We start from the raw sequence: 27,098 nt of genomic DNA, 5'->3' as shown, positions 1-27,098 counted from the left end.
GTCACGAAAGAAGTCGACACTCTGTTTCTGCCACCAGCGTCTCACAGGACCCATCGTGCGCAGATCTTCCAACAGCCAAGCAAAGCAATCATGTGACCCACACGTTCTTGTGAAATGCCGATAAGGCTTGAAATTTCTCTCTGAGTGATACGATGATTGTCCTGAATCAATCTGTCAACCTTTTGCTTGTGAAACTTGGTGGTTGCTGTCATAGGACGTCCAACTCTTTATTTGTCACTTACTCGCCCAATTAAGCACATGACTCACATCCACACAATCACCATAAACAGCTTGCATTCTCTGAGGAATCTCCTTTGGGGTGACACCTTTTGCTGTCAAAAATTCAATGACTGCACGTTGCTTAAGTCGCATTGACCAACCATCTGCGCAGGGTTCCATACTTCGCACTTTAACAACACAACCGTTCAATGCTAAGGCTTCCCTCCAAATGGAACTAACCGTAGAGGAGAGTCTACTGAACAAGCCAGGACCTGCCGCAGACCAGGACTGACATCTGCTTAGGAGTTACGAAGGTGGAGGCATTACTTTTCATTCAACCCTTGTAATAATAATAATAATAATAATAACTTTATTTTTGTATCCTGCCTCCATCCCAAAGGGACTCGGGGCGGCTAACATAACGCCAAGCCCAAGCAATTACAATAAAACAAAATAAAATACATACATGACACGCATCATCAACAGGTAAAAATACTGACACAGTAAAATAATAAAAAAGTCAAATAGTAACAATAATATAATGAAACATAGTATAAAAACAAAACAGGAATTAAACGGTGGCAAACTGCACCAAAGTACGAGGAGTAAAAATTATAAAGCCCATGGATGAGGTAGATAGATAAAGTGCTGCCTTTAGTGAAAGACTTGGGGTGGGATAGATGATGAAGTTACAGTATAGTCTCACTTATCCAACATAAATGGGGCAGCAGAACGTTGGATAAGTGAATATGTTGGATAATAAGGAGAGATTAAGAAGAAGCCTATTAAACATCAAATTAGGTTATGATTTTACAAATTAAGCACCAAAACATCATGTTATACAACAAATTTGACAGAAAAAGTAGTTCAGTATACAGTGATGCTACATAGTAATTACTGTATTTACGAATTTAGCATTGACTACAAAAATGTGTTGGATAATCCAGAACGTTGGATAAGCGAATGTTGGATAAGCGAGACTCTACTGTATTCTCAACTGAGGGATGGATAAAGTGCATCAGATAGACAATTGACCCCTAGACGGGACCTGTCATGGGGATTAATTATTCATTCTTCCAACCATTTTCTGGGAATGTTGTGTCCAACTTTGTACATTTTGCTTTTGTTTCTTTACTAGGGAACCTCAGAGAAAGTTTGTCCTGTTCATAAGACATCACCAGGCCCCTCAGAAGTCAACCCAACTGAGGAGACACTTTGGAGAGAAGAAATCCTTGGCTCTCTCCAAAAAGGAAAGGAAGGTGAAGACAAGAGACTCATCGATATGACCTCAGAAGACCTTTCAGCCCAACCTGATCTTCAACAAATAATGCACCATGATGTGGGAGCCTTCAAGCTTCAGGCTGGAGCAGATAGGCCCCAAACACAGATGCAACCACACCAGAAGTTACTCCAGCCTCAGGAGTTTCCTGAACCACTTCAGACTCCAGATGACTTCCAACAAGATCTTCAAAATATGAAAGATCTACAGAAGGTCCTTGAGATCCCTCATAGTCAAGAAGAAACCCAGGAGCAGATGGAGGGCCTTGTGCCCCATCAGTCTCTGAAGCAGCAGGACACAGGAATGAAGTTCTCCAAAGTCCAAAGAGGGATAGAGTCAGAAGTCCTTGACTTTCAGGAAGAGGCGTCCCCGGTTCCTTGTGGGATTCCAGGATTATCTGAGGGAAAAGATCCCAAAGCTGTCAGAGATGGAGACTTTGGTGGTGTGCAAGACTCCTCCCAGCAGCCAGAAGCATCTCAGGAAGCTGAGACAATATCTCAGGGGCCTTTACTGAGGAAGCCCAAGTCTTTGGCATCCCTGGAATTTGCAGCAAGCCAAACTCTGCTGCATCGAGGCTTAAAACATCCAGAAATCCCTCTGCAAATGGGATTGGAGGTCCCCCATCCCTCGGAGGAACAGCAGAAGGGGATGGGAGTTCTAGATACCCAAGTCTCTAGTGAACCACAAAGAGAAACAGAAATTGTTCGAGACAAAATGGGGACAGGAATAGATGTGGAACCCCACATTTCCCCCAAAGGGAAGCAGGAATCCCCTGAGATTCAGCACAAGGTCTCTGTGCTTGAAGATGAGGGAGACTGTAAGACTTTACAAACCCAGAGGACACCAGTCTCTTTACCTGAGGAGCAGAGGGATTCAGAGGTGCACGAGAAGATCTTGAAGGCCTACAAAGAATCTCTGACCCTTCAAGCTCCTGGAATGAGATCTTCCGAAGATCCATGTCACAAGGAACAGCATATTCCAGATCCTTCCCAACTTCAAAGCATTTTGCTGAAGAAATCAAAATCTCTTGAGCCCCAAGAGCTATCAAGAGCTGGTGAATATGGGGGATCACCAGAGATTCAACAGGAACATAAATACCCCCAGGAATGGAAGAGAACCAGAGCTGAGGAAACTCCTCAGAAGAAAATGGAAGTGTCAGAGGACCAACACTTGAGGGAGGGTCTCCAATGCCAGACATTTCCAGAGAGTGAACTAGAGAATGTTCAGACACTAGAACTATTGCAGAATGAAGCAGAAGCATCTAAGCTGAAGAAGAAGTCACAGGCTGTTGAGGTTTCCTCAAAGGAGACACAAGTTCCCAGTCCTGAAGCTCAGAAAACAGGCATCTGTCAGGCCTCCATGGAAACCCTTCGCGCAAATGAGACAGTAGAGAGAAATCTGGTTGGGACCCAAATTATTCACTCTGGCTGTCAGGAGGAAACGGAGAACCTTTCATCCCATGTTGATCTGACAAGGAAAGGAAAGTCTCTGGACTCTGAAAGTATGGGACAGACACCAAAAGTGAAGCAACTGGCAAAACTTACCAGCATAGAAACACAAGAAAAAAGAAGGTCCCAAGATCACATGCAAGAAGGAATGGATGTGTCCCAAGCTGAAAAGAGGCAGATGGAGAAGCTGGAAGTTGCAGAAGTCCCACAGAAAAGTTCATATGCCATAATATCTGGAAGAGAACAGGAAGTATCTGAGATACTTCAAGAAACAAAATTGGACAGCCCAGATGTATGTCAAGGGTCTGAATTTTTGCAAAGGGATCAAGGTGATCTTGCATTTCAAGGAGGTCCTCATGATCATAATCTCCCAGTAGAAGAGAGTCAAACAACCACACAAAGTCAGAAGGGAACAGAACTTTCTCAGCTTCAAAACCTTCTTTTCTGTGGATTCCTGTGGAGGAAGTCAAAGTCTCTGGAAGTGAGAAAGACACCAGGTTTTCACTTGCAAGAACCAAAGGAGCCAGAAGGTCCTTCTGAAGAGTCCCAACATCCACAGACAGATAGAGAAGGCAAACAGTCAAGGGACTCCCTGTCTCAGAGTCAACAAACACAAATCCCTCCACCAGAGGAATTGCTTCTGGAGGACAAGAAAGTCCTTCAAGTGCAACAAATGTCCCAGAGTGGGGCCAGGTCTCAAGAAACGGAGGGGTTTTCATCTGAGGAAAGAAAGCAGACAGAGATACACACAGTGCAGCAAACACAAATGGATAAGTCGGCATCTCCTGACTTGCGGGAGTCACTACCAGAACCTCTACCTCAACCCCATGAAAGGAAGAACCTAGAGAGTTCATCCACCCAACTAACCACTCCACAAAAATATGCAGAGATTCCACAGATCTTCATGGACCCAGAATCACCGTCTCTTCTGTGGAGGGTTTTAGATCATAAGGCAAAATCATTTGATTTGGGGGAGCCACATGTTTTTCCAAGCCCAGAATTCAAATTGACTTTGGCTGAGGAAGTGACACAAAATGAAGTTTGTGTCTCTCAGCTTCCTCAGGAAGTGAAGGGAGTCTCCATGGTTCAGCCTCAGAGAGAATCATTGATGGAGTCAGAAACCCAAAAGTCACAGGAAATCAGGAATCCAGCAATCTTTCATCCCCAGGGACTGGAGTCACCAGCAGATCCTCAGATGCAGGCAGAGGCTCCATCAGTGGAGAGAGAATATCAGGATGTGAAGACATCTAGGATTTCTCCAGAACAATCAAAAGTGGTCACCACTGGAAAAGTCAAGGGCATTCAGCCTCAAGATATGAGAGAACCAGAGGACACTTTGGTCGAGAAGGTTCTCCAGAGAAGGTCACAAATGTTTCATAGGCAGGAATCACCTCAGACAGAGACAGAATTGCCAACACATTCAGGGACCTTCATAGAAACAAGTGGGCTTCAAGAAAGTAGATGCCCAGAATCTCCTCCTCTTCTATGGGGTGCCCTGAAGCTCAAGTCAAAATCTTTTGAGCTTAAGAAACCACAGTCCTTGGAAACCCAAGAGCTAAAGGAGGCTCTGAGAGTTCAATCACAAAGATCACAAAGGCAACCAGAGACCCAGAAGACACTAGAATGTCAGGATGAAACATCCATTTCTCTTCAGGAATCTAAAGAAGCTGAGGTAGCTCAGGTCCAGACAAGGAAAGAAAGCTTGAAGACTGCGGGGATGCTGTCCACAAGTCAAGAGATTCCTCATCCTAAGGCTTCTCTTCCTGAGGTGCTGATAGCTCCTTTTCTAAAGCAGAAGAAGGATCTTCAGGGTGAATTGAAAATGGGCCTGGAAACACCTCAAGATAAGGGAGTGTCAGAGGTGGAGACAAATGTTTCTCAAACACAAGAAAGAATGCCAGAAAAACTCCAAGATCCAGAGGGGATTGGACAAGAGCTGATGGTTACACAGACTCTTCAACCCCATGACAATGAGTACATAGATATCTCAGAGGCCCAGGGTTTTGTCCCACCATCCAAAATGGTTCTTCACAAGGAACACAGAAGTCCAGACACTTCTCCTCCTCTTCTGTGGACAACTTTAGGAACAAAGGCAAAATCATTTGAGTTGAGAAAACCACGAATCTTTCAGACTCAGAATCTGAGAGAAATTGAGCTAACTATTTTCCCCCAAAGGATCTCCCAGGAGGAATCACAGGCTCCAAAACTTCAGGAATTGAAAAAGTTACAAATGGTCCCATCACAGAGAGAGCTACATATGGAAGCAGGACTCCATAAAGAACAAGGATGTGAAGACCCAAAGATCTTTCATCCATCAGAACTGAAGGAACAAGAAACTCCTCAAGTTCGAGCAGACTGTGAAAGCTTTCATTTTGAGGGAATATCTCTAACAAACCAACCGATCTTTCAGCTCCCAGGTTTGCAAGAAGAAAGGTGTCCAGAAGGCTTTCAGATTCAGCAAGGTCCCTGTTCAGAGGTGGAACAGGGCCTTTGCCTTCAAGAACCAAGAGAAGTAGAGGTCCCTGAAGCCCAGACTGATCCACAGAGAAGACAAACAACTTCTCAAAGTTACCCAGTTCAACAACAAGGACTGAAGGAACCTGAGACCTTCCAGTTCTATGAAGGAGGCACTCCAGATCTCTTACAATCACAACCAGCCCCTGAGAGAGAAAGCTGGTTTCTTCAACACAACAAGCGTAGAAGTCCAGAGACACCACCTCTTTTCTGGTGGACCTTGGCGTTGGCCCAGCAGGGGATGGAACACATGGGGCTTTTGGTATCTCCTCAGCCCCAGGAGATCACTGAGCCACCAGAAACAGATCTACAGGAAAATCAGAATGGGAAGCCCAAATCCCCAAAGACAAAGGAAGTCATGGACCAGAAGAACCTCTATTCCCAAGAACTGGAGACACCTGCAGTAGAAAAAGATTTGTTTCTGAAAGAAGGAATGTTGTCAACAGTTGCCTCTCTTTGGGAAAGGAGAGATCCCAAATCTCCCCAGGCTCAGGATATTCCTTTTGAAGTACACTCTATGTGTTCTGAGTTGTCTGTTTCTCAGCAGGTAGGGTCTCAAGTCCCAGAAAGAGCAGAATTGACTCAAAGTCCTAGGAGAAGCCTTCAGACTCTTGAGGTTGAGGTTCTGAAAAAAAAGGAATGTGTCCAATCTGAGAAATCTCCCCAGATGGAACAGGACATCAAGGAAATGCAGAGCTCTTCAGAGGAGCAAAATATCATTACACCCGAGGAGACAAAAGAATTGGAGGGCTCCCTGTTACAGGACAACAAACCTCAAATGTGTTATTCCTACAAAGTTGGTGAGACAGAATGCCTCCTATCCTCAGGAGGGCTAGTAAGAAAGTCAAAGTCTCTTGATATAATGAAGCTTCAGGCCCCAAAACCACAGGCATTGTGTGAGATTGAATCTTCCCAAGTTCAAGAAGAGCCAGAGAATAGAACTAAAGACTTTGAGATGGCCCCAGAATATATCCAGATGAAACCAACAGAAAAGAAAGATCCCCAGTCCATTAAATCTGATGGAAAGAGTGATCCAGAAGGAGTGGTCCCAGAAAGTCTCCCAATGAAACCAACAAAAAAGAAAGATCCTCGGTCCAATAAATCTGAGCAAAAGAATGATTCAGAAACCATGGTTGCAATGATCCCAGAAGATCTCCAGATGAAAACACCCAAAAAGAAAGATTGTCAGGCATTTAATTCTGATGGAAAGATTGGTCTGGAAGATATACAGGTCTGGAGTACATTATCTTTCCTTCAGACCCAAGAACCAGGGACAGAAAGCCATAGCAGTCCTTCTCCTTCTCTTCCTCTTCAGGGTGTTTTGGAGCTAAAATCCGAATCCCTTCACGTGGTAGAACTAACCACATGCCTGAGCCAGGAACAGCAGGAAGAGACTGTCCATCAGCCTCAAGGATCACCCCAAATGGATCTAGATAACCTTCAACACACAGGAATCATGGATCCTAGGACCTTCTGTTCTCAGGGACATTGTGAATCAGGAAGCTGTGGATTCAGGATGGAGGAAGACAACCATCCCCAGACATTCTTTGAGAGAGAAGCTACCTGGCCTCAAGCTGCATTGCACAGGAGGCCAAAGTCTCTTGAGCTCCAGGAGCTCTCAGGGCCAGAGGCCCTTCTGCTCCAGGAGTTGAAGAAACCAGAAATATCCCAAGCTCCAGAAGGCGCACCAGGATGCCCTGAGTTTTCTGAGGCCCAAGTGATGAAGAGTTGGGGAATGTGTCCATCTACTCAAGAAGATGTAGAGATAGTGGAGAGCTCTTTACAAGACTTGGAGGTTTTAAAGAACGGAACACGATTTCTTACACAAAAGGATAAGAGTTTCCAGAAGACACCAACACCACAGAAAGGATTTGAAGAAAATATTCCATGTGCCTTGGATTCCCAGGAAGATATTAACTCAGCAGTTGAGCAGGCCCAAAGACGTAAAGAACCAGAGATCCTTCAACCAGTTGGAGCTCCACAGCTGGAAGATGTACTTCCGCAAGGCATGGAGGGCTTGCAAAATAACTCAGAGAGTTTTGTGTCTCTTGAATCCACAACTTCAAGGTCCTCATATCCTCTACCAGTTGGAGAAACACAGATGAAGGTGCCAGAGACACCTGAGCTGGTGAAGTCTCCAACTCAGGTGTCTTCATCCACAGTGGAAACAAAATCTTTGCTTCCTTCATGGATTCTGAGAAAATCAAAGTCTCTTGACCTTCAAGAACTTCAGACTCTTCAGCCGTTGGTACTGGAGGGAGACTTGCAAGGTCCAAGCAACATCAAGATATCTCACTCACAGAGAAAACTGGAAGATGAATCATCAGAACATCAGAAAATTAAGGGCTCAGTAGTCCTCTGTTCCAAAATTCTTCCAGATCATCTCCAGAAGGATCAAGTGGCCCCACAATTGCAGGAAGAAAGGATATGTGAGACTCAGAAAGCAGTACCAATGGGGTTGAAACCTGACCAGAATCAAGAACAAACTGGAGATAATGCAGAAGTCCTTTGCTCCCAAGCAGTGGAGGACATTCAGATGCTTGGCTCTAAAGAAGGTGGAGATGTAAAGCTTCTGACACTCCAGGAATATCCACTGAGTGTAAAGGAATCTCTCCAGATCCAAGGATATGTGCAAACAGAACCAGACCTACATGAATTGATGGGACCACAACTGGATATTGACCCCCAAGAAGAGAGGGATCTACAAGAATCTCCACTCCTAGGCAACCTGCTGAGGAAATCCAAGACCTTTGGACTTGAGTTGCTAAGAAGGAGTGATGTTTCTTTTCCAGTATCAGAAAGTCCTCACAGCCAGGCTACTCCAGAACCAGGAATACAATTGCTCCAGGAACCCATAGAGCAAGATTCATGTGGTGTCCAAATAATAAGTAAGATAGACGTTCATCAACACCAGGAGATACAGAACATTGTTGAAGGGACCCTGGAATCCTCAAAGATTATTGAGTCCAAAGGAGTAGGACAGAGAATGGAAACAGGGCTCATGGAAGCCAAGAGGTCTCTGCCCATGAGCCAGGACTTCCTTCAGGAACAGATAAGTCCACCAGATGTTGATCTACAGTCCAGGGCATCACTTCCTCCTCATGAGGTCCCACAGTTTGGGGTTCATCTTCTTCAAGAACTGGGAAGGCTGCACAATGAACTGGAATCTCTAAGACACCAAAAACCGAAGGATGAGGAGAATCTTCATTCTCAAAAAAACCAGCATCTCTTTGAACCAGAAGATCCTGAGACAGCCACATGCTCTCAAATCCTTCAGCATCAGGAATGCAGAAGTACAGAATTTCACCATCCTCTAGCAATAGACTACAGGGTTATGGAAGTGCATGGGGCACAACAAGGAAGACAGAAGGCCACTCTGTCTCCCCCGAAAGCCCAAGAAATGTGTCAGGCATCAGGAGCATTGAAGGAGCCAGAGAGTAGCACAGATTTACCAACACAAAAGGCACCAGAGATGGATGTACCAAAAATATCTCCAGTAGTTTCAAGTGGGATGAGAAGTCTTCATGTCCTTCAGTCCCAGGAACCAAAGAGCCATTACATTCAGGAAACCACACAGTTTGGATGGGAGTCCTTTGAAGATACAGAGAAGATGCTAGAAATGGGGACAAGGCCCATAAAGTCTAGAGAAGAGAAGGTAGGAAACTTGTTAGCAAAGTCAACAACTCTTGAACACCAAGACTTGTCAAGGATGACCCAGAACATCCAGTGCAAGCTGCTGAGTGGAGTGGGAGACCTACATTCCCAGGTCGGAGAGAAGGATCTTCAACAGATCATCTCATCCCAGGACCCATTCTGTAAGCAATCTCAAGGCCTTGGATCTCAGGATCCAAAAACAAGAGTTCTCCTCCTCCCTCTGAATCAGGAGGAACCAAAGACCCAACAGTTAGAGGAGCATTTTCAGAGAGAAGAGGAGACATCTCTATCTCCAAAATCAAGACACATAAACTTGATCCAGCTGCAGGAGGTTGAGAGAGAGATGGGGAGCACTGAACCTTGGAAAGTGGAAGAATCACCAACATCTCAAGAATGGAAGAAGGAAAAGATTTCATCAACTGAAGGAACTCAACAGAGAGGTCTTTCCGCCCTTGCGTTTTGCCCACCAGACCTGAATCGCCTTGAATCTGGGCCATTAAAGAGCATGCGAGAGGGACCAGCACCATGGGAGCAAAAGGAGGAGTCCCCACAAACTTGGAAGACCACGGTTGTGTCCATGTTGTCTCCCCCCAGCCCGGGAACGTGGGATGAGGAACTGAGATGGGAGCCGGCATCTCACAGTGTGGGCTTCTTCAGAGAAACCTCCACAAATGTGGCCCCAGCTGAGAAGACTGCCGGACCCCGTGGGGTAAGGAGATCGTCTGTGAGATGCTGAAGGGCGGGTGGTGATGTGGGGCAGCTGGGTCAATGAGGCAGGTTAAATTATTCTACACGAGGAACAATAGAATCTGGCATTCCTGATAAATTACCGTATATACTCGAGTATAAGCCAACCCTAATATAAGCTGAGGCACCTAATTTTACCACAAAAAAGTGGGGAAACTTATTGACTCGGGTATAAGCCAAGGGTGGTAAATTTCAAAATGAAAATAGATCCCAATCTATATATATAAAAGGGTAATGAAATTTCGGCCTAGGACAAAACAACAAAACTACACATCCCAGAAACACAAAACTTGGCAGCACAACCCCTCATCCATGCCTCTACGTTCATACAACAAAAAGCTCCAGCTACTCCAGAAAACGGCCAGGCTTTGAGACTGCAAAGCTATTCACTGCTATTCCACCTGGCCAACAAATGATTCCCATAAGCCACAGCAACGCGTGGCCGGGCAAAGCTAGTGAAATTATATTGAGGCATCAGTAGGTTAAAAGTTTTTCAATATTTACTGTAATTTACTGTGTGACCATGTTCCAGAAGCATTCTCTCCTGATGTTTCGCCCACATCTATGACAGGCATCCTCAGAGGTTGTGAGGCATGGATAAACTAGGCAAGGAAGGTAAATATATATCTGTGGTGAGTCCAGGGTGTGACAAGAGTCCTTTGTCAGTTGGAAGCCAGTGTTAATGTTTCAGTTAATCATCCTAATTAGCATTGGAAAGGTTTGTCTCTTGCCTGGGGGGCATCCTTTGTTCAGAGTCATTAGCCGTCCTTGGGGCTCCTCTGTCCCCAGAGTGTTGCTTCCCATCTACTGTTCTGATTTTTGAGTTTTTTAATACTGGTAGCCAGATTTTGTTCATTTTCATGGTTTCCTCCTTTCTGTTGAAGTTGTCCACATGCTTGTGGATTTCACTGGCTTCTCTGTGTCGTCTGACGTGATAGTTGTTGGAGTGGTCCAGCATTTCTGTCTTCTCAAATAATATCCTGTGTCCAGGCTGGTTCATCAAATGCTCTGCTATGGCTGATTTCTCTGGTTGAATTAGTCTGGAGTGCCTTTCATGTTCTTTGACTCTTGTTTGGGTGCTGTGTTTGGTGGTCCCTCTGTAGACTTGTCCACAGCTGCATGCTCTTGTCACACCCTGGACTCTCCACAAATATATACTTTTTCCTTGCCTTGTCTAGTTTATCCATGCCTCACAACCTCTGAGGATGCCTATCATAGATGTGGGCGAAATGTCAGGAGAGAATACTTCTGGAGCATGGCCACACAGCCCGAAAGACATACAACAACCCTGTGATCCTGGCCATGAAAGCCTCCGACAACACTTTTGTAGGTCTTACTTTTGGGGGAGGCCTTATATTTAGCAAAACCTCAACTAGGTCTTATTTTCTGGGAATGTCTTATTTTAGGGGAAACAGGGTAGGTGCCTGTGTCTATTGCACTTGGATGTGCTTTGCTTTAAAAAATGTGGTGTCTGGATGCAGAACTTCTGCTCGCAGAACTTGGCAGAAAGCCTTGCTCCTGTCTCCTCAACGCAGGACTTTGTCCCCCGAAGACCCTCGTGTGCTGGCCCCCTTCCGCCTCTTCTCCCTCCTGCTCCTCCTCCGCGCCCTCCTTGCCGAGAGAAGGCCTTCATCTGGTTCTCCAAAGAGGAGAAGGAGGAAGCCCTGCATCGGTTGGCGGCCCTTCAAGCCGAGGGAGAGCTCCGGCGCCAGCGGGACAAGGAGCGGCAGATCCTGCGGGTGAGTTGCTCACCTCTTGGCCCTAAAACAGCCTGGGATGCGTACCACGATTTCACATTGAGATGTTCTTGTTAAAGTGGGAATGATTGTATATAGAGTTGTTTAAATGTAATTGAGTCATGATCATGCAATGTGTGCAGGAGATTGCATCATACACTGTATGCTGTCCACTATGCCCAGTGTGTAAAGGGTTAAGCTTGTATTGCATCAGACAGCAGAGGCTGTGATAAATTGCCCTCTGCTTCCTATCTTCTCTCTTTGTCCCTTCCCATGTGTGTGCCTGCGTGAGAGCTGTGTATCGTCTTGTGGAATTCCGTTCGTGAGTAAACTTTTGATAGATAGCTGAAGACTACAGCGTTATTTTTCAGTGCTCTTTCCCTCGTCAGCGATCTTCTGCTGCGTGTGTGCCTAGCAAATAGCCCTGTCAGTTCTCCCATTGTAGGACACGAGCATGGAGAGGCATGGAGCTCTTCACACGAGTTAAACTACGGTACTTCCGGATGTCATGCATAGCCCTCCGTGTTTGGAATGAGGCAGAAGTGTCCTGAAAGGAGGGAACTCCAGCAATCGACCTCCTCACATTGAGACATTTCCCCCTCGAAGGACCCATCAGCCTCTTTCCAAGCATGGAGAGGCACAGAGCTCATCACATGTTCCAGGGTTGAAAAGAGGCGGAAATGTCCTCAAAGGAGGGAATTTATTTATTTATTCCCAAAATGGGTGCTACTGCCTCCTGGTGGGTGCTGGAGCGATCCAGGGGGGCGGTGATGGCACCTATTAGGACACGGGGGCGGGGCCAGAGGAGGGGCGGAGCCTCTTCCCATGTCCCGGAGACAGGGCTGAGCACCTGAGGTGCCTGTTAGGACACAGGGGGCGGTGCTAGAGGAGAGGGCATGGCTTCTTCCCAAGAGCCCGAGACAGGGCTGAGCCTCTATACCTCTCCTGAGATGCTTGTTGGGACACAGAGGGCGGAGCTAGGGAAGGGGGTGGGGCCTCCTTCCAAGAGCCTGAGATAGGGCTGAGCCTCTATACCTCTCCTGAGAGGCCTTTTAGGACTAAAGGGCGGGGCTAGGGGCGGGGGCGGGGCCTCTTTCCAAGAGCGCAAGACAGGGCTGAGCCTCTATACCTCCCCTGAGGCGCTTGTTAGAACACGGGGGCGGGGTAGAGAAGTTCAGCCCCTCAGGCACTTGGGAAGAGGCCCCGCCCCCTCCTCTAGCCACGCCCCCTGTGTCCTGGCAGGCGCCGCAGGACAGGGATAGAAGCTCAGCCCTGCCTCAGAGCTCGTAACTCCGCCCATCCCAGTCCTGGCCGCCCATTTGTGGCCCCGCCCACCTCCCCTCCCCCTCCCAGCCCTGCATCTTGGACTGGGGAGAGGCTCAGCCCCGCCCTCTTGAGCATGAGCCACGCCCACCCTCTAAGCCATGCCCCTCTTTCCAGGGGGTGCTGAGTCATATTTTTTCTGGAAAGGGGGCGGCAGGCCAAATAAATCTGGGAACCACTGATTTACAGTATTTATATTCTGCCCTTTCTTCTCACCCCAAAGTGGACTCAGGACAGATCACAATGTACCTATACATGGAAAACATTCAATGCCATATGACATACAGACACAGACACAGAGGCAACTTAACATTTTCCAACTTCCAGCTTCATGAGGGTATGCTCAATTCCGGCCACAGGGGGAGCTGCTGCTTCATCATCCACTTGTGACACAGAGTCCTTGATGGAATATTCCTCATTTCTTTCTGCACACTACTGGAAGTTTTTTTAATGGTGTCGTAAATTAGTTAAATTAGCCTCCCCACATAAAGCGTGTGAATGTAATTGTTTTTGTATAGTTTGAAATTTGTACTTATAGTTTAAAGCTAACTGACAGTGTGTGTGTGTGTGTGTAATGCAGCATGTAATCCAGTAATGCAAGAGTTAAGTGCATAGAGTAGAGATTTATGTCTAGAGGGAAACAGTTGAAGATTTCCAATATGTAACAAGATATTGGTCATGCAGTGGAATGTGGGAGATGACAGGGCTTCCCATGCGGTGTTCTGAAGAAGGTCGGATGCACAAATGCTAAGCTCCGGTAAACTATGTAAATATTGTACAGAACTGCAATAAAGCATAAGCCGCTGGTTTCAGTTGGCATCTGGGAAGTCTGATGATTTATTTCCGTGTGTCTGAGCAGTTTTGCCAGAATGTCGGAGAGAGGAGAATCGAGACCAGGAGGTGATTGAGTCTCAATGTAACCATTTCCTAACAAAGCAGTACCTAGAATTTTCTATTCGACAGATGCAACTGTCTTTTGAGCTGCTTAGGTCAACAGCGAGCTAGGCTATTAATGGTCGGGAGCTCAATCTGACCCGAGTTTCAATCCCATGACCTCTCGGTCAGTAGTGATTTATTGCAGCTGGCTACTAACCAACTGCGCCACAGCCCGGCCCGGGAATTCTGAACACGGACCAGCAATCCTCTTCAGAGTTCCTGTCTCTTATCCCACTTTACTCCCACGTTTACACCTGAAAAACAGATGGGTTGAGAACCATCACAGTTTCCCATCCTGTTTCATCGCCCAACCGTCAGCAGTCTCTTGTGGTGATTGGGGTTTGATGAAGAACAATAGAATCCCATGGAAAGCAATGGTCTTTTTTTAATTTTCTGGAATATTATTAAATCCATTGCTTTTTTTTTAAATTGTGGGATATATATATATATATATATATATATATATATATATATACACACACACATACACACACATAGAAACATACAATCATGATATTCCACAATAAAAATATCAGTATTTTTCCCCAATCCTGCCACCTCCCCATTATCCACCCATGAACTTATCCTTACATAGTACGAGGGTGCAAAAATACTATTGAATATTTATACCTAATTAAGCATGTATACGTCCCTCCCTCCCTCCCTCTTCCCCCTGGAAACAGTTTATTACTCTTACTATGCTTATTATAGTTGTTCAGTCATGAGGATAATCTTATTTAATTCCTTATATTTATCTTTCCCCTTTATCCTGGAAGTGAGGCCCTTCCATTTTGCCTCCCAGGTCTTTTTGGGTTTGGCCCAACTTATAGTAGCTTTTCCTTTCACTAATATAGTCTTGAAGTAGGTAGTCGGCTAAATATTTATACCAAGTTTTTGTATTGCATTTTTTTGGTCCTTCCATCCTAAGGCAACGGAGGCGTTAATTGCATCTAGCATATGTTTTATTATTTCCTCCCATTCTTTAAGTTCCCCATTCCCTTCCATTTTTTGAACAAAAAATTGTGTTTTGTTCCAGTCTATTTTTATCCCCAGTAGCTCTTCCATCTCTTTCTTAATTATATTATAGAATCTTTGGATTTTTTTTTGATTTTTTTTTGCATTCCCACCACATGTAGGTATAGGTTCTAGTTTTCCCACAATTATGCCAGCATTGTTTTGGGTAGGTTTCTGTTATATAAGCCAATTGCACCGGAGTATTTTCTGTTGCATTTCCTTAATCTTTAAATGTTTAATTTTATTTATTGACTAGCTGTGCCCGGCCACGCGTTGCTGTGGCAGAGTGGTAGTGGTATTCGTTAAAAATTGTTGTGAAATTTTTATTTGACAATACAGTAGAGTCTCACTAATCCAAGCCTCGCTTATCCAAGCCTCTGGATAATCCAAGCCATTTTTGTAGCCAATGTTTTCAATATATCATGATATTTTGGTGCTAAATTCGTAAATACAGTAATTACATCATAACATTACTGCGTATTGAACTACCTTTTCTGTCCAATTTGCTATATAACAGGATGTTTTGGTGCTTAATTTGTAAAATCATAACCTAATTTGATGTTTAATAGGCTTTCCCTTAATCCCTCCTTATTATCCAAGATATTCGCTTATCCAAGCTTCTGCCGGCCTGTTTAGCTTGGATAAGTGAGACTCTACTGTATTTGTATTTTTTAATTAATTTTATTGTAAGGTATATATTTTATTTATTATATTTTATTATTTTCTTGAATTATTTTTAGTTATTTTCTGTTATTCTAGTATTTATTGCATTATTTTTTTAGTGTTCTTAATTATTTTTTTGTGTTTTTTATTATTTTTATTGGGTTGCTAGGAGACCAAGTTGGAGGACCTTAGCCTTCTAACTGGCAGCAATTGGATAAAAGCAATTATTCCTCTCTCTCTAATTAGGACTTTATTTTTCTTTTCTTTTTGTTGTATCAACCTAGAGCCGTGGATGTTGGGTTGTGTTGTCAAATTTCGAGGTTGGGGGGCCTGTAGTTTTGTTGTTTTGTGGGTCGCCGTGATGCCATCACTCTTTTATATATATAGATTTTATCCAATTGTCTATTTCTCTCTCGTTGCAATTTAATTTAATAAAATGGAAAGTAGAAAAGGAGAAAGGAATCATGGAATTCATATACAAAATTATCATGGAAAAACAACATAACACAAAACACACCCTGATAGAAGTCTGGAAGGGGGGGGGGGGAAGCAATGGTCTTAACCTGGAACACAGGTTAAGGTTTGGGACAGAACAATAGGCTCCCATGGAAAGAAGTGGTTTTAAATTGGTGCCAGTCTACTTTTATGTAAGGGGCTTTGGGGCAGGGCAAGGGATCTCTTGGGTTTCAAATAAAGTTGTTTCCCCTTATTTTTTAAAAAAGGTAATACTGACCATGTGATGAATGTAAGATTAACGTATTGCCAGCTCTTAAATGTCCACCTGTGAGTGTGATGGGGAGGCAGAATGCAAAACCGGATTGCTGGCGATATAAGTTCTCTACGCTTCAAAGTACGGTCACCTGTGCTTTCCCATCTCAATGTGATGAGGCCACTTGGTTTTATGGGGACGCCTCGAGCAGAAGTGGATGAAAATCTGCTGGTGTAATTCCGTGCATTTCATGGGGAAGATGGGACTATTACTGCAGTTAATAGATGATAACTTATCAGCGAGAGGATTGATGGGGAAGAAGTTTGTAAACACTTGGAAGGAAGAAGGAGGGCGAGGTAGGATAAAAGCGAGCTTTTTTGCTAAAGCAAAGAAGGAGAAATGCCGGTTCTCAAAGAGTCCCTTCTCTCTTCAGTTCCAGGAGAGACTGTCGATTGCTAAGCACCGTAAATCGGAAGAGGACCTTCTGGGAAGCAGCCCGACTGAACAACCAATTCTTCCCGCTGCTCACCTGTGCCAGGTAATTGCCACGGGCTCAGGCAGAAAGAGTTTCTCACCGATCTATACACATAATAAAAGTGAACATCTGTATGTGTGTATGTGGCAGGGGTGTCTACAAACAGCTCTAGTTCAGACTGCTGAGAAGCCTCCAAGGGCACTCCTTCCACTGACCTTGCAAGTTATATCAACCATCATGAATCTTCACTTCACTTCACTTTATTTCTGTTTTTTTTTTTTGAATGATATTTTTATTTGTTTAAAAAACAGGGGAAAAGCAGTATTAAAAAAAACACATTAAAAAAACATTTTAAAAAAAAGCATAATACAAAAAGAAAATAAGTAGTTGCACTCACAAATGTTTTCCATTACAATGAAAGTGGGGGAACATAATGATAAAGAAAAGTAGGAAAAATGAAAGATAAAAGAGAGAGAGAAGAAGAAGAAAAAAGAAGAAGAAAAAAAAGAGACATATATACACACACTTTTGTCGACTTCCGATCTCTTCCATAGAAGTTTAGAGTTAAGCTCCATATACTTTTAAGGAAATATGTCTTTCCTTTCTTTAATAGGAAATTACCTCCCTATTACTAAGATTGATTTTATATACAGTAGAGTCTCACTTATCCAACACTCGCTTATCCAACGTTCTGGATTATCCAACGCATTTTTGTAGTCAATGTTTTCAATATATCGTGATATTTTGGTGCTAAATTTGTAAATACAGTAATTACTACATAGCATTACTGTGTATTGAACTACTTTTTCTGTCAAATTTGTTGTATAACATGATGTTTTGGTGCTTAATTTGTAAAATCATAACCTAATTTGATGTTTAATAGGCTTTTCCTTAATCTCTCCTTATTATCCAACATATTCACTTATCCAACGTTCTGCCGGCCCGTTTATGTTGGATGAGACTCTACTGTGTGTGTGTGTGTGTGTGTGTATATATATATATATATATATATATATATATATATATATATTATTTGGGAATCAACTTTTCCTTTTTCTCTTATTTTAAGTATTCTTTCAAAAGGGACCAATCTGCTGATTTTTTTGGTATACTTTGATTTCTTTTAAGGCATTGTGTTAATTTGTCCATATTCATAACATCTAATATTTTCAATTTCCAATCCTCCATCTGGGGAACTTCTTTCAATTTCCAATTTTTTGCATATATTATTCTGGCAGCTGCCACCAAGTAATTGAATAGTATGTCTTTGCTTGTGTCCATTTCAAAATCTGGCATTCCTAAAAGAAAGTATTCTGGTTTCATTTGAAATTTCAATCCTATTATTTCTTGAATTTTTCCATGTATTTTTGTCCAAAATTCTTTTGCACTTTTACATGTCCACCACATATGGAAGAAAGTCCCCTCCTGAGTTTGACATTTCCAACATTTGTCTTGTAGGTTTTTATAGCATCTGGCCAGTTTTTGTGGGGTGGTGTACCATCGGTACATCATTTTGTACCAGTTCTCTCTTAAATCATATGCATAAGTATACTTCACTTTATTTCTTAATTAGTCGCTCTCCACCAGAGTGCTCCGAGCGACTTACAATTTAAAATATCATTCCACAATATAAAAACATTCAACCTAAAAACATTCAACCTAAAAACATTCAACCTAAAAACATTCAACAGTGACTATTTGGCAAATTAGATCTGATTTACTTAAATGCACAGCCAAACAGCCAAGTCTTGAGCGCTTTTACAAAAGGTCGCAACTCCGACATTGCTCTAACATATGGAGGCCATGAGTTCCACAGAATTGGAGCATCGGTCGAAAAGGCTCTACTATGCCTTGTAGCTTCCAGGCGTACCTCCCTAGGGCCCGGTACGTATAGGAGATTTTCCTGGGAGGATCGAGGTGACCACTGATGGAAGAAAGGGATGAGGCGGTCCCTAAGATATAAGGGTCCTTGGCCATTTCGAGCTCTAAATGTCAGGATCAGTATCTTGTAAGAGATCCGATGTTCTGTTGGTAGCCAATGCAGTTGTTTCAGAATCGGTGTAATATGGGATCTTATCGATGATCCCGCTAGCAGCCTGGCCGCCACATTTTGGACCATTCGGATCTTCTGGGTTTTTGTCTTCGGAAGGCCGGCGTATAAGGCGTTACAATAATCCAGCCTATTGGTGACTGTTGCATGGATGACCGTTGCCAATGCTTCTTTCGAAAGGTAGGATGCCAATTTCCTTGCCTGGCGAAGATGAAAAAAGGCCTGCTTACTCATGGCCGTGATCTGGGCCTCCATCGTCAGCGATGAGTCCAACACAACCCCAAGGCTTTTAACAGTCGCAGACGGAACCAGAACTTCCCCATCAAAGTCAGGCAGTGACTGGGTTAACTCTGGTTGCTTCCAAACACAGCTTAAAGTTCTCAGGAATCGTGGTTGTCCCAGGTTCGAGACGCAAGAGTAGCTGTTGCCCAAACCCTGCCAAGGTCCTCCCCAAGCACTACAGCCTACCACCGAAGGATTTGGGGACCGTTTCATCCTAAATGGTACGTGTTTCCTCCACCACAGGCAGGCATCCCAGGGTTCCTTTCTTATTCAATTGCTGTGGAATTTGCATGACCCTGCCCACTGCCTCTCCCTTAACCCTTTCCTATTTGTTTCAACTCCGTCTGCATAGCAAACAGAGCAGCACTGAGCAGCAAATAAACATATTGAAGGGTTTTGAAGGACTGACTCCACACAATGCAAGTTGTAGTTCATCCTGCATCAAGTCAGACTATGTGACCCCCACTAACAATGAACCTGGGCCACATTTGGCACACAGAACCCCCATGGCCAAGATAACATACTGGGGGGATCTGGGGGGGATTCACCTTGATTTATAGCCATTGTATGTACTGGGATGTATAGTGTTAATATGGGATTTGTGTATTGGTAGTGTTTAAATGAAATTTGTATCTGGCATGTATTGCATACAGGTTGCATCATCCAGAGTATGCTATAGTCTGTAAAGAGTTAATGACTGAGAAGCTGTGTTGACCTTGATGTGTCTGGGGAGTATCCAGACGCAAGTGTGTTTGTACATTACTGATTGCGTCAGTTGAGATCTTGCTCTGTTCTGAATTTGTATCTGCCTAGAGTGAAAGCCAAGTCCTGTATTCGTCTGCAAAAAAAAAAAGTATTTATATTCTGCCCTTCTCACCCCGAAGGGGACTCAGGGCGGATTACAATGAACACATATATGGCAAACATTCAATGCCAACAGACAAACAACATTCAGTTTTAGACAGACACAGAGGCATTTTAACATCTTTCCAGCTTCACGATTCCGGCCACAGGGGGAGCTGTTGCTTCACCGTCCATTGGTGGCTGTTCTTCCTCATTCTTTTCCTCGTGAGCAGTTTTATGGTGTTGTAGATTAGTTAAATTAGCCTCCCGCATAAAGCGTACCTAAATTTTCCCTACTTGACAGATGCAACTGTCTTTCGGGGCTGCTAGGTCAACAGCAAGCCGGGGCTATTTTTTGCAAGTCTGTTTGTTTTGTACAGTAAAGCTTTGTATATATTTTTAATATCGTTTTTGACGTCTCTTTGTTCTGCGCTCCATTGACAACATACAACTGCTGCTACGCTGCGAATAACTCTGACATATAGTTCACCTACAGTCAATGAGCACTCTGAATGCCACCAAAGATGGAATTGGACCAAACTTGACATACAGAGCTCCCATGACCAGCAAAAAATACTGGAGGTCATTCGCCTTGTTTGGACCTGGAACTGGTCCAAACTTGGCACATATACCTGATATCCCCAAATTTTATTTCTTTGGGGGGGGAGGGGGGAGGCTGGCCTTTTATTCTGGGAGTTGTAGTTCACCCACAACCAGAGAAACCTCCACCGATGATGGACAGGGTCCAAACTTGGCACACAGAATCCCCATGGCCACTGGAGGGGTTTGAAGGGACTGATTTACCGTAGTGGGAATTGTAGTTCACCCTACAGCCAGAGAGCACACTGAACCCCACTGATGATGCATCTGAAGCAAATTTGCCCAGCATAGCAAACTTTAAGTACTGATGGAGTTTCTGGTTGTTACCTTGGTATGATGTCAGTTGTATTTCACCCATAACCTTTGGGGAAGGGCCTTGAGTCTACACTGCCATATAATCCAGTGCAAATTAGATAATCTGTGGAAGAGGCCTAAGTGAGGCCTAAGTCTGCCTGTCCCCTGGGCTGAGTTGGTTGCTAGGAGACCAAGTGGGCAGAGATTAGTCCTCTAACTGGCAGCAATTGGATAAAAACAATTATTCCTTTCCCTCTAATTAGGACTTTATTTTTCTTTTCTTTTTGTTGTATCAACCTAGAGGCATGGATGATGGGTTGTGTTGTCAAATTCTGAGGTTGGGGGGCCTGTAGTTTTGTTGTTTTGTTGGTCGCCGGGATTCCATCACTCATATATGTATATATGTATATATTATAAATAAATATAATAATAATAATAATTGAATGGAATGGAATGGACTGCATTAACTGTGGCCAGTATAATATTCAATTATTATAAATAAATATATTATTTATTATTATATTATATTATAAATAAATATAATAATAATAATTGAATGGAATGGAATGGACTGCATTAACTGTGGCCAGTATAATACTCAATTATTATAAATAAATATATTATTTATTATTATATTATATTATAAATAAATATAATAATAATAATTGAAAGGGATGGAATGGACTGCATTAACTGTGGCCAGTATAATATTCAATTATTATAAATAAATATAATATTTATTATTATATTATAAATAAATATAATAATAATAATTGAATGGAATGGAATGGAATAGAAGTATTGTGTTGCAATGTCCAGGTAAAGTCCAAAAATATAGGTGAAACTGGGAACTTGATGAGGAAATTCCCAGCTTAGTTTCTTTCCCCCAGGCTATGCAATTGTGCGGGATGCAAGATTTCTTTGGGTTCAGGAACACAATTTCCCCCAAAGGGAAGGAATGGGGATCTCAGGTGCACAAAACATTAGGTGAACACAACATATAGGCCAAATAGGAACACACGGGGGAAAAAACCATGGAGTGTTTGGGGCAATTTATATACCTGAGAGACATAGCTTTCCAAAATACCTTTAACAAGCCAGAGTTCCCAGTAAGTCATGGCCAGGGGTAATCTACCCCTGCTTGTCACAGCACATCATATAAACCTTCAGAGGAAGATGATGGCAAGGCATCTAAGGAGTGTTCTTTGACTTTCATTGGGTTAGTGTTCCGGCAGGTTAGTGCCAGAGAGAGAGAAAAAAGAAAAAAGGAGGCTTCAGTGAGCGGTGACCTGGCCCAGGTAAACTAGACATCTCAAAGACCCAGGGCTGGTTTTCTCATACAACGATTTACTCAGAACTTATGTACTACTTAGTCACTCCTGACTTTACAATTAAGCATGAATCTGCCAGGTAGCTTACCAAACTCTAATAGGAACCCGTCTTGAAAACAGTCCAAGTGAAAGGTATCTAGGATCTTAGTCAGCCACAAGCTGAGTATGAGCCAACAGTGTGGTGCAGCCGCTAAAAAAATGATTCTAGGATGCACCAACTTCAGCCCTCTGAGCATTTTGGACTTCAACTCCCACAATTCCTAACAGCTGGTTGGCCCATGCCTGGAGTATAATGTCGAGATGACTGCTCTTTCGTTGTCTTCCAGCAGGACCAAGATGGACGAAAAACAGCCGTGAAGCGTCACCTGGAGAAGGTGAAGCGGGAACGGACTTACGTCATGCAGTCCAAGAGGGAAAGGTGAGGAAGAAGGAGGGAGACCTCTTGGGATACATGCTCCTTCTTGGGTTTCTGGGGGGAGAACCTCTTGGGATACATGCTCCTTCTTGGGTTTCTGGGAAACCTTTTGGCCCATGTGGTCTCTTCCAACTCTATTCTCCTATTATTCTGAGGCCAACTGTAGTAAAACCACCTCTGCTCATCCCACAGGAACACCTTGAGGTTCAAGGAGCTCCTCAACCCATTGGTGACCCACAGCGAGGAGAGTCCAGAGCCAGGACTTTTGGAGGACGCTTGAAGGAGGACCCTCCCAAACATATGCTACCTGAGATGGGAACCAACTGGAGAAGGGAACTGGTTTTGTTGCCTCAGAGACTCAAGAACATTGGTCCTAGAGGCCATTAGTCCACCTCTAGCCTGTGATGGAAACATCCCAGAAGGAAGACTCTCCATCTTCTCTTTAAAAGCCCCCAATGAAGGAGAATCCACCACCATTTCCCCTGTCAAACATCACGTCAGAAGACTCTCATGTTGAGTCTCCAATCAAGACACAGCAGGTAGATTTGGTCTAGTGCAATAGAACTGCCACCGTGAAAACTGTGCCTTTAAAGTTTGTATAGAAAAGGAATTTCATCCATGTTGCTTTTGTTACCTGGTTACAGGACAAACAGCAGAAGTTCCATTTTCTACACAATCATTAAAGATCACCTCTATCTCGACCAGGCCATTGTAAGCTGTAAGGTGCTCAAACCATATTAGTCATATAAAAATACTGTTTGATGAACACATGGATTATCAATAGCACCTGGATAACGATTGTGAATGTCATGATGAAGTATCTATGAGAGTGTGATAATGGCTGAGTCATAAACATGTGAGATGTATCACAAAGAGTTGCGGTGGTGCAATGGATTAAACCCTTGTGCCGGCTGAACCGCTGACCTGAAGGATGGGTTGCTGACCTAAAGTTTGGGTTGCTGACCTAAAGGTTGGGTTGTTGACCTAAAGCTTGGGATGTTGACCTGAAGATTGGGTTGTTGACCTGAAGGTTGGGTTGTTGATCTAAAGTTTGGGTTGCTGACCTAAAGGTTGGGTTGTTGACCTAAAGGTTGGGTTGCTGACCTAAAGGTTGGGTTGTTGACCTGAAGGATGGGTTGCTGACCTGAAGGCTGGATTGTTGACCTGAAGGTTGGGTTGCTGACCTAAAGTTTGGGTTGTTGACCTAAAGGTTGGGTTGTTGACCTGAAGGTTGGGCTGTTGACCTGAAGGTTGGGTTGTTGACCTAAAGGTTGGGCTGTTGACCTGAAGGTTGGGTTGTTGACCTGAAGGTTGGGTTGCTGACCTGAAGGTTGGGTTGCTGACCTGAAGGTTGTTTTGTTGACCTGAAGGTTGGGTTGTTGACCTGAAGGTTGGGTTGTTGACCTAAAGGTTGGGCTGTTGACCTGAAGGTTGGGTTGTTGACCTGAAGGTTGGGTTGCTGACCTGAAGGTTGGGTTGCTGACCTGAAGGTTGTTTTGTTGACCTGAAGGTTGGGTTGTTGACCTGAAGGTTGGGTTGCTGACCTGAAGGTTGGGTTGTTGACCTGAAGGTTGGGTTGTTGACCTGAAGGTTGGGTTGCTGACGTAAAGGTTGGGTTACTGCCCTAAAGGTTGAGTTGTTGACCTGAAGCTTGGGTTGTTGACCTGAAGGTTGGGTTGCTGACCTAAAGTTTGGGTTGCTGACCTGAAGGTTGGGTTGTTGACCTGAAGGTTGGGTTGTTGACCTGAAGGTTTGGTTGTTGACCTGAAGGTTGGGTTGCTGACCTGAAGTTTGGTTTGCTGACCTAAAGGTTGGGTTGTTGACCTAAAGGTTGAGTTGTTGACCTGAAGGTTGCGGGTTTGAATCTGTGAGACGGGGTGAGCTCCTGTCTGTCAGCTCTAGCTTGCGGGGACATGAGAGAAGCCTCCCAGTAACACATCCGGGCATCCTCTGGGCAACATCTCTGTAGACGACCAATTCTCTCACACCAGAAGGGACTTGCAGTATGTTCTCAAGTCACTTCTGACATGATAAAAAAAATATTGCAAAGGGGTTACATCAACCATTGTCCCTTACTGATGACCTGTCAGCAGGTGGCTACAAAAAGATGAAAGGTTCCATCTTTCTCTCTCCTGCCTGACTCATTGCAAGTATCTGTCTATGACCCTCTGAGGATTGCTTAGAGCTGTAAGTAGAGAAATTAGGTACCGCTCATTAGCGGGGAAGGTAATTTACAACACCATAAAGAACAAGACCAGAATTTCCATGACCTAAAGGAAGGTGGAAGGAGGAAGTCCTGATGGCTCTTCGTCATGGAGAACGGAGCAACAGCACCCGCCTGTGACTGAATCCGAACTCAACCTCCAAGGCATTGAAACTGGACTTTGAGACAACACAACTCCTTCCTGTCTGTTCTGTTCTGTCCTGTCTGTCCAAATGGCATTGAATGTTTGCCGTGTGTGTGTACTGTGATCCACCCTGAGTGTTATATTGGGGTTGTTGTGTGTAAACCTCACAACCTGAGGATGCCTGATATGTTGGATTATGGTTGTATGTATATGAAATGTAAGGCAAGAATGTGTGTTTCAGTAATGAAACAGTTAACAGCAGGCTAATTAACTGTTAAGAGGCTAGTTAAGAGCGTGTTTAAATGAACAGGCCCAATAGAGCTGTCATTAGAATACTTCTTTCTGTTTTAAAAGCATATGGCACTTTATCACTGTTACTTCTTTCCATGATACAGCACTTTATGAAACCTGTCCCCACTGGTTTGCTTTTAATTATTCTGATTTTATCTGCTTGGATTTTAATGTATTGTCCATTATTTTATTTAGTGTATCATTGGAATGTTTTAAGTTTTTGTGAAATATGTTGTGTTATTGTTTCAGGCTTGTCCCTATTGTGAGCTGCCCCGAGTCCCTTCGGGGAGATGGGGCGGGATATAAAAACAAAGTTTATTATTATTATTATTCATTGACTGACAGCCTGTTGTGACTGCTATGACCTATCAGGCATGATTTCCGGCCTTGGAGGTCGGCAACTTCCTTCGGACTGAGGAATGTGTTTTCTTATCTCTGTGTGAGTTGAGCTGTGCTTGCCGAGGCAAGAGGCTATAGAAGAATACCAGCTCAGAGCGATGGCTTTTACTATGCTTTGTAAACATGTTTGTAGATATTGAATAAATGTTTGGATTTCAGACTACGGATGTGTTTGAGTCTGACATTGAACACAGGAATAGGTGTGGCAGACGATTGCAACCAGTTCATCAGGGTACTGGAGAAGATGATTGATGGTGCTTGAAGAAGCCCACCCGGCACACACCCTGAACCCCACGCTGTCATGATATAGATGTGGGCAAAACGTCAGGAGAGAATGCTTCTTGTATTTCTTTTGCCAAAAGATTTTTTTCCAGCAAAATAAGCATACATTATAAGGTTTCTGAGTATGCATGTGTTTGCAAAATAAGGGTCCTGACTATATTGCCCAGCCAAAAAAAGTTTCTTTGGCTATGCTTGCATCCATTTTGCAAAAAAAGTTTCTTAACTATGTTTTCCAGCAAAACAATGGCTTTTATGCATGGAAAGTAAGGGGGAGCAGTGTGGCCTTGAGGTAGCTCTGTTTGGGAGAAATATATAGATAGATAGATCTATATATATATATATATATATATATATATATATATATATATATAAATGAGTGATGGCATCACGGCAACCCACAAAACAACAAAACTATAGGCCCCCCAGCCTCGAAATTTGACAACAAAATCCATCATCCATGCCTCTAGGTTGATACAACAAAAAGAAAGGAAAAATAAAGTCCTAATTGGGCTCGGGCTGTGGCGCAGGCTGGAGAGCAGCTGCAATGAATCACTGCAATGAATCACTCTGACCAGGAGATCATGAGTTCGAGGCCCGCTCGGAGCCTATGTTTGTCTGTCTTTGTTCTATGTTAAAAGGCATTGAATGTTTGCCTATATGTGTAATGTGATCCGCCCTGAGTCCCCTTCGGGGTGAGAAAGAAAGGCGGAATATAAATGCTGTAAATAAATAAATAAATAAATAAATAAACATGGCCAGACAGCCCAGAAAACACACAACAACCCTGTGATTCCGGCCATGAAAGCCTTCGACAACACAAAGTGTTATATTGTTTGTAAGTACAAATCTGCTTGTGTATCTGCGTATCCTGACTGTACAGCTGTAAATAGTGCAACTGTGAAGATTAAATCCTCCTGATATTTTGGGGTGAAAACCTGAATCCGTGAGTTTACTAAACCGTGTGTGGAGAAAGTCAGACGTTGCAGTTGTACTCAGCTGGACAGCTGGCTGGCTAATTGACTCTGCGTTTTTGTTGTGAATTTTTGCCGGTGTGATGTCTCATGGGCCTTGTAGTCCTGTTCCTAGTACTATTGTGGCAGACGAGGAGGAAAACATGGGATTTCCACCGGTTCAGCCAGAACCGGAGCCCCTGCACCTGGAGGATGTTTGCCCTCAAGAAGTCAGCCAAACAAGCCTTGGGCAGAATTCTCCCCCGTTTTCTCGAAAGGACAATTATAATAGAGAT

The 27,098-nt window shown here is 43.7% G+C and overlaps 1 protein-coding gene across 2 annotated transcripts; it reads left to right on the top strand.

The window, feature by feature from the left end:
• Nucleotides 1-1,414: 1,414 nt before the first annotated feature.
• LOC134299701 (uncharacterized) lies at nucleotides 1,415-25,728 on the top strand. Of its 2 annotated transcripts, XM_062983409.1 has the most exons (5): nucleotides 1,415-9,823; nucleotides 11,397-11,600; nucleotides 16,676-16,780; nucleotides 22,447-22,535; nucleotides 22,725-25,728. In XM_062983409.1, the coding sequence occupies exons 1-5, from the start codon at nucleotides 1,502-1,504 to the stop codon at nucleotides 22,810-22,812; spliced, it is 8,808 nt and encodes a 2,935-aa protein (XP_062839479.1). In that variant the 5' UTR covers nucleotides 1,415-1,501; the 3' UTR covers nucleotides 22,813-25,728. The 2 variants fall into 2 exon arrangements, with proteins under 2 accessions (XP_062839479.1, XP_062839478.1); XM_062983408.1 differs by lacking the exons at nucleotides 22,447-22,535; nucleotides 22,725-25,728 and having other exon boundaries at nucleotides 16,676-17,229.
• Nucleotides 25,729-27,098: the final 1,370 nt, after the last annotated feature.

This window comes from Anolis carolinensis, chromosome 5, assembly GCF_035594765.1.
Source record: "Anolis carolinensis isolate JA03-04 chromosome 5, rAnoCar3.1.pri, whole genome shotgun sequence".
NCBI classification, from domain to species: domain Eukaryota; kingdom Metazoa; phylum Chordata; class Lepidosauria; order Squamata; family Dactyloidae; genus Anolis; species Anolis carolinensis.
This window is presented reverse-complemented; position numbering and strand designations above follow the sequence as displayed.

Bases quoted from the DNA above. Each gene is read 5' to 3' on its own strand.
- LOC134299701 (XM_062983408.1), top strand. From the start codon at position 1,502: ATGACCTCAGAAGACCTTTCAGCCCAACCTGATCTTCAACAAATAATG. The intron at 9,824-11,396 runs GTAAGGAGATCG...TCCTCAACGCAG, and splicing joins AGACTGCCGGACCCCGTGGG to GACTTTGTCCCCCGAAGACC. The intron at 11,601-16,675 runs GTGAGTTGCTCA...TTCTCTCTTCAG, and splicing joins AGGAGCGGCAGATCCTGCGG to TTCCAGGAGAGACTGTCGAT.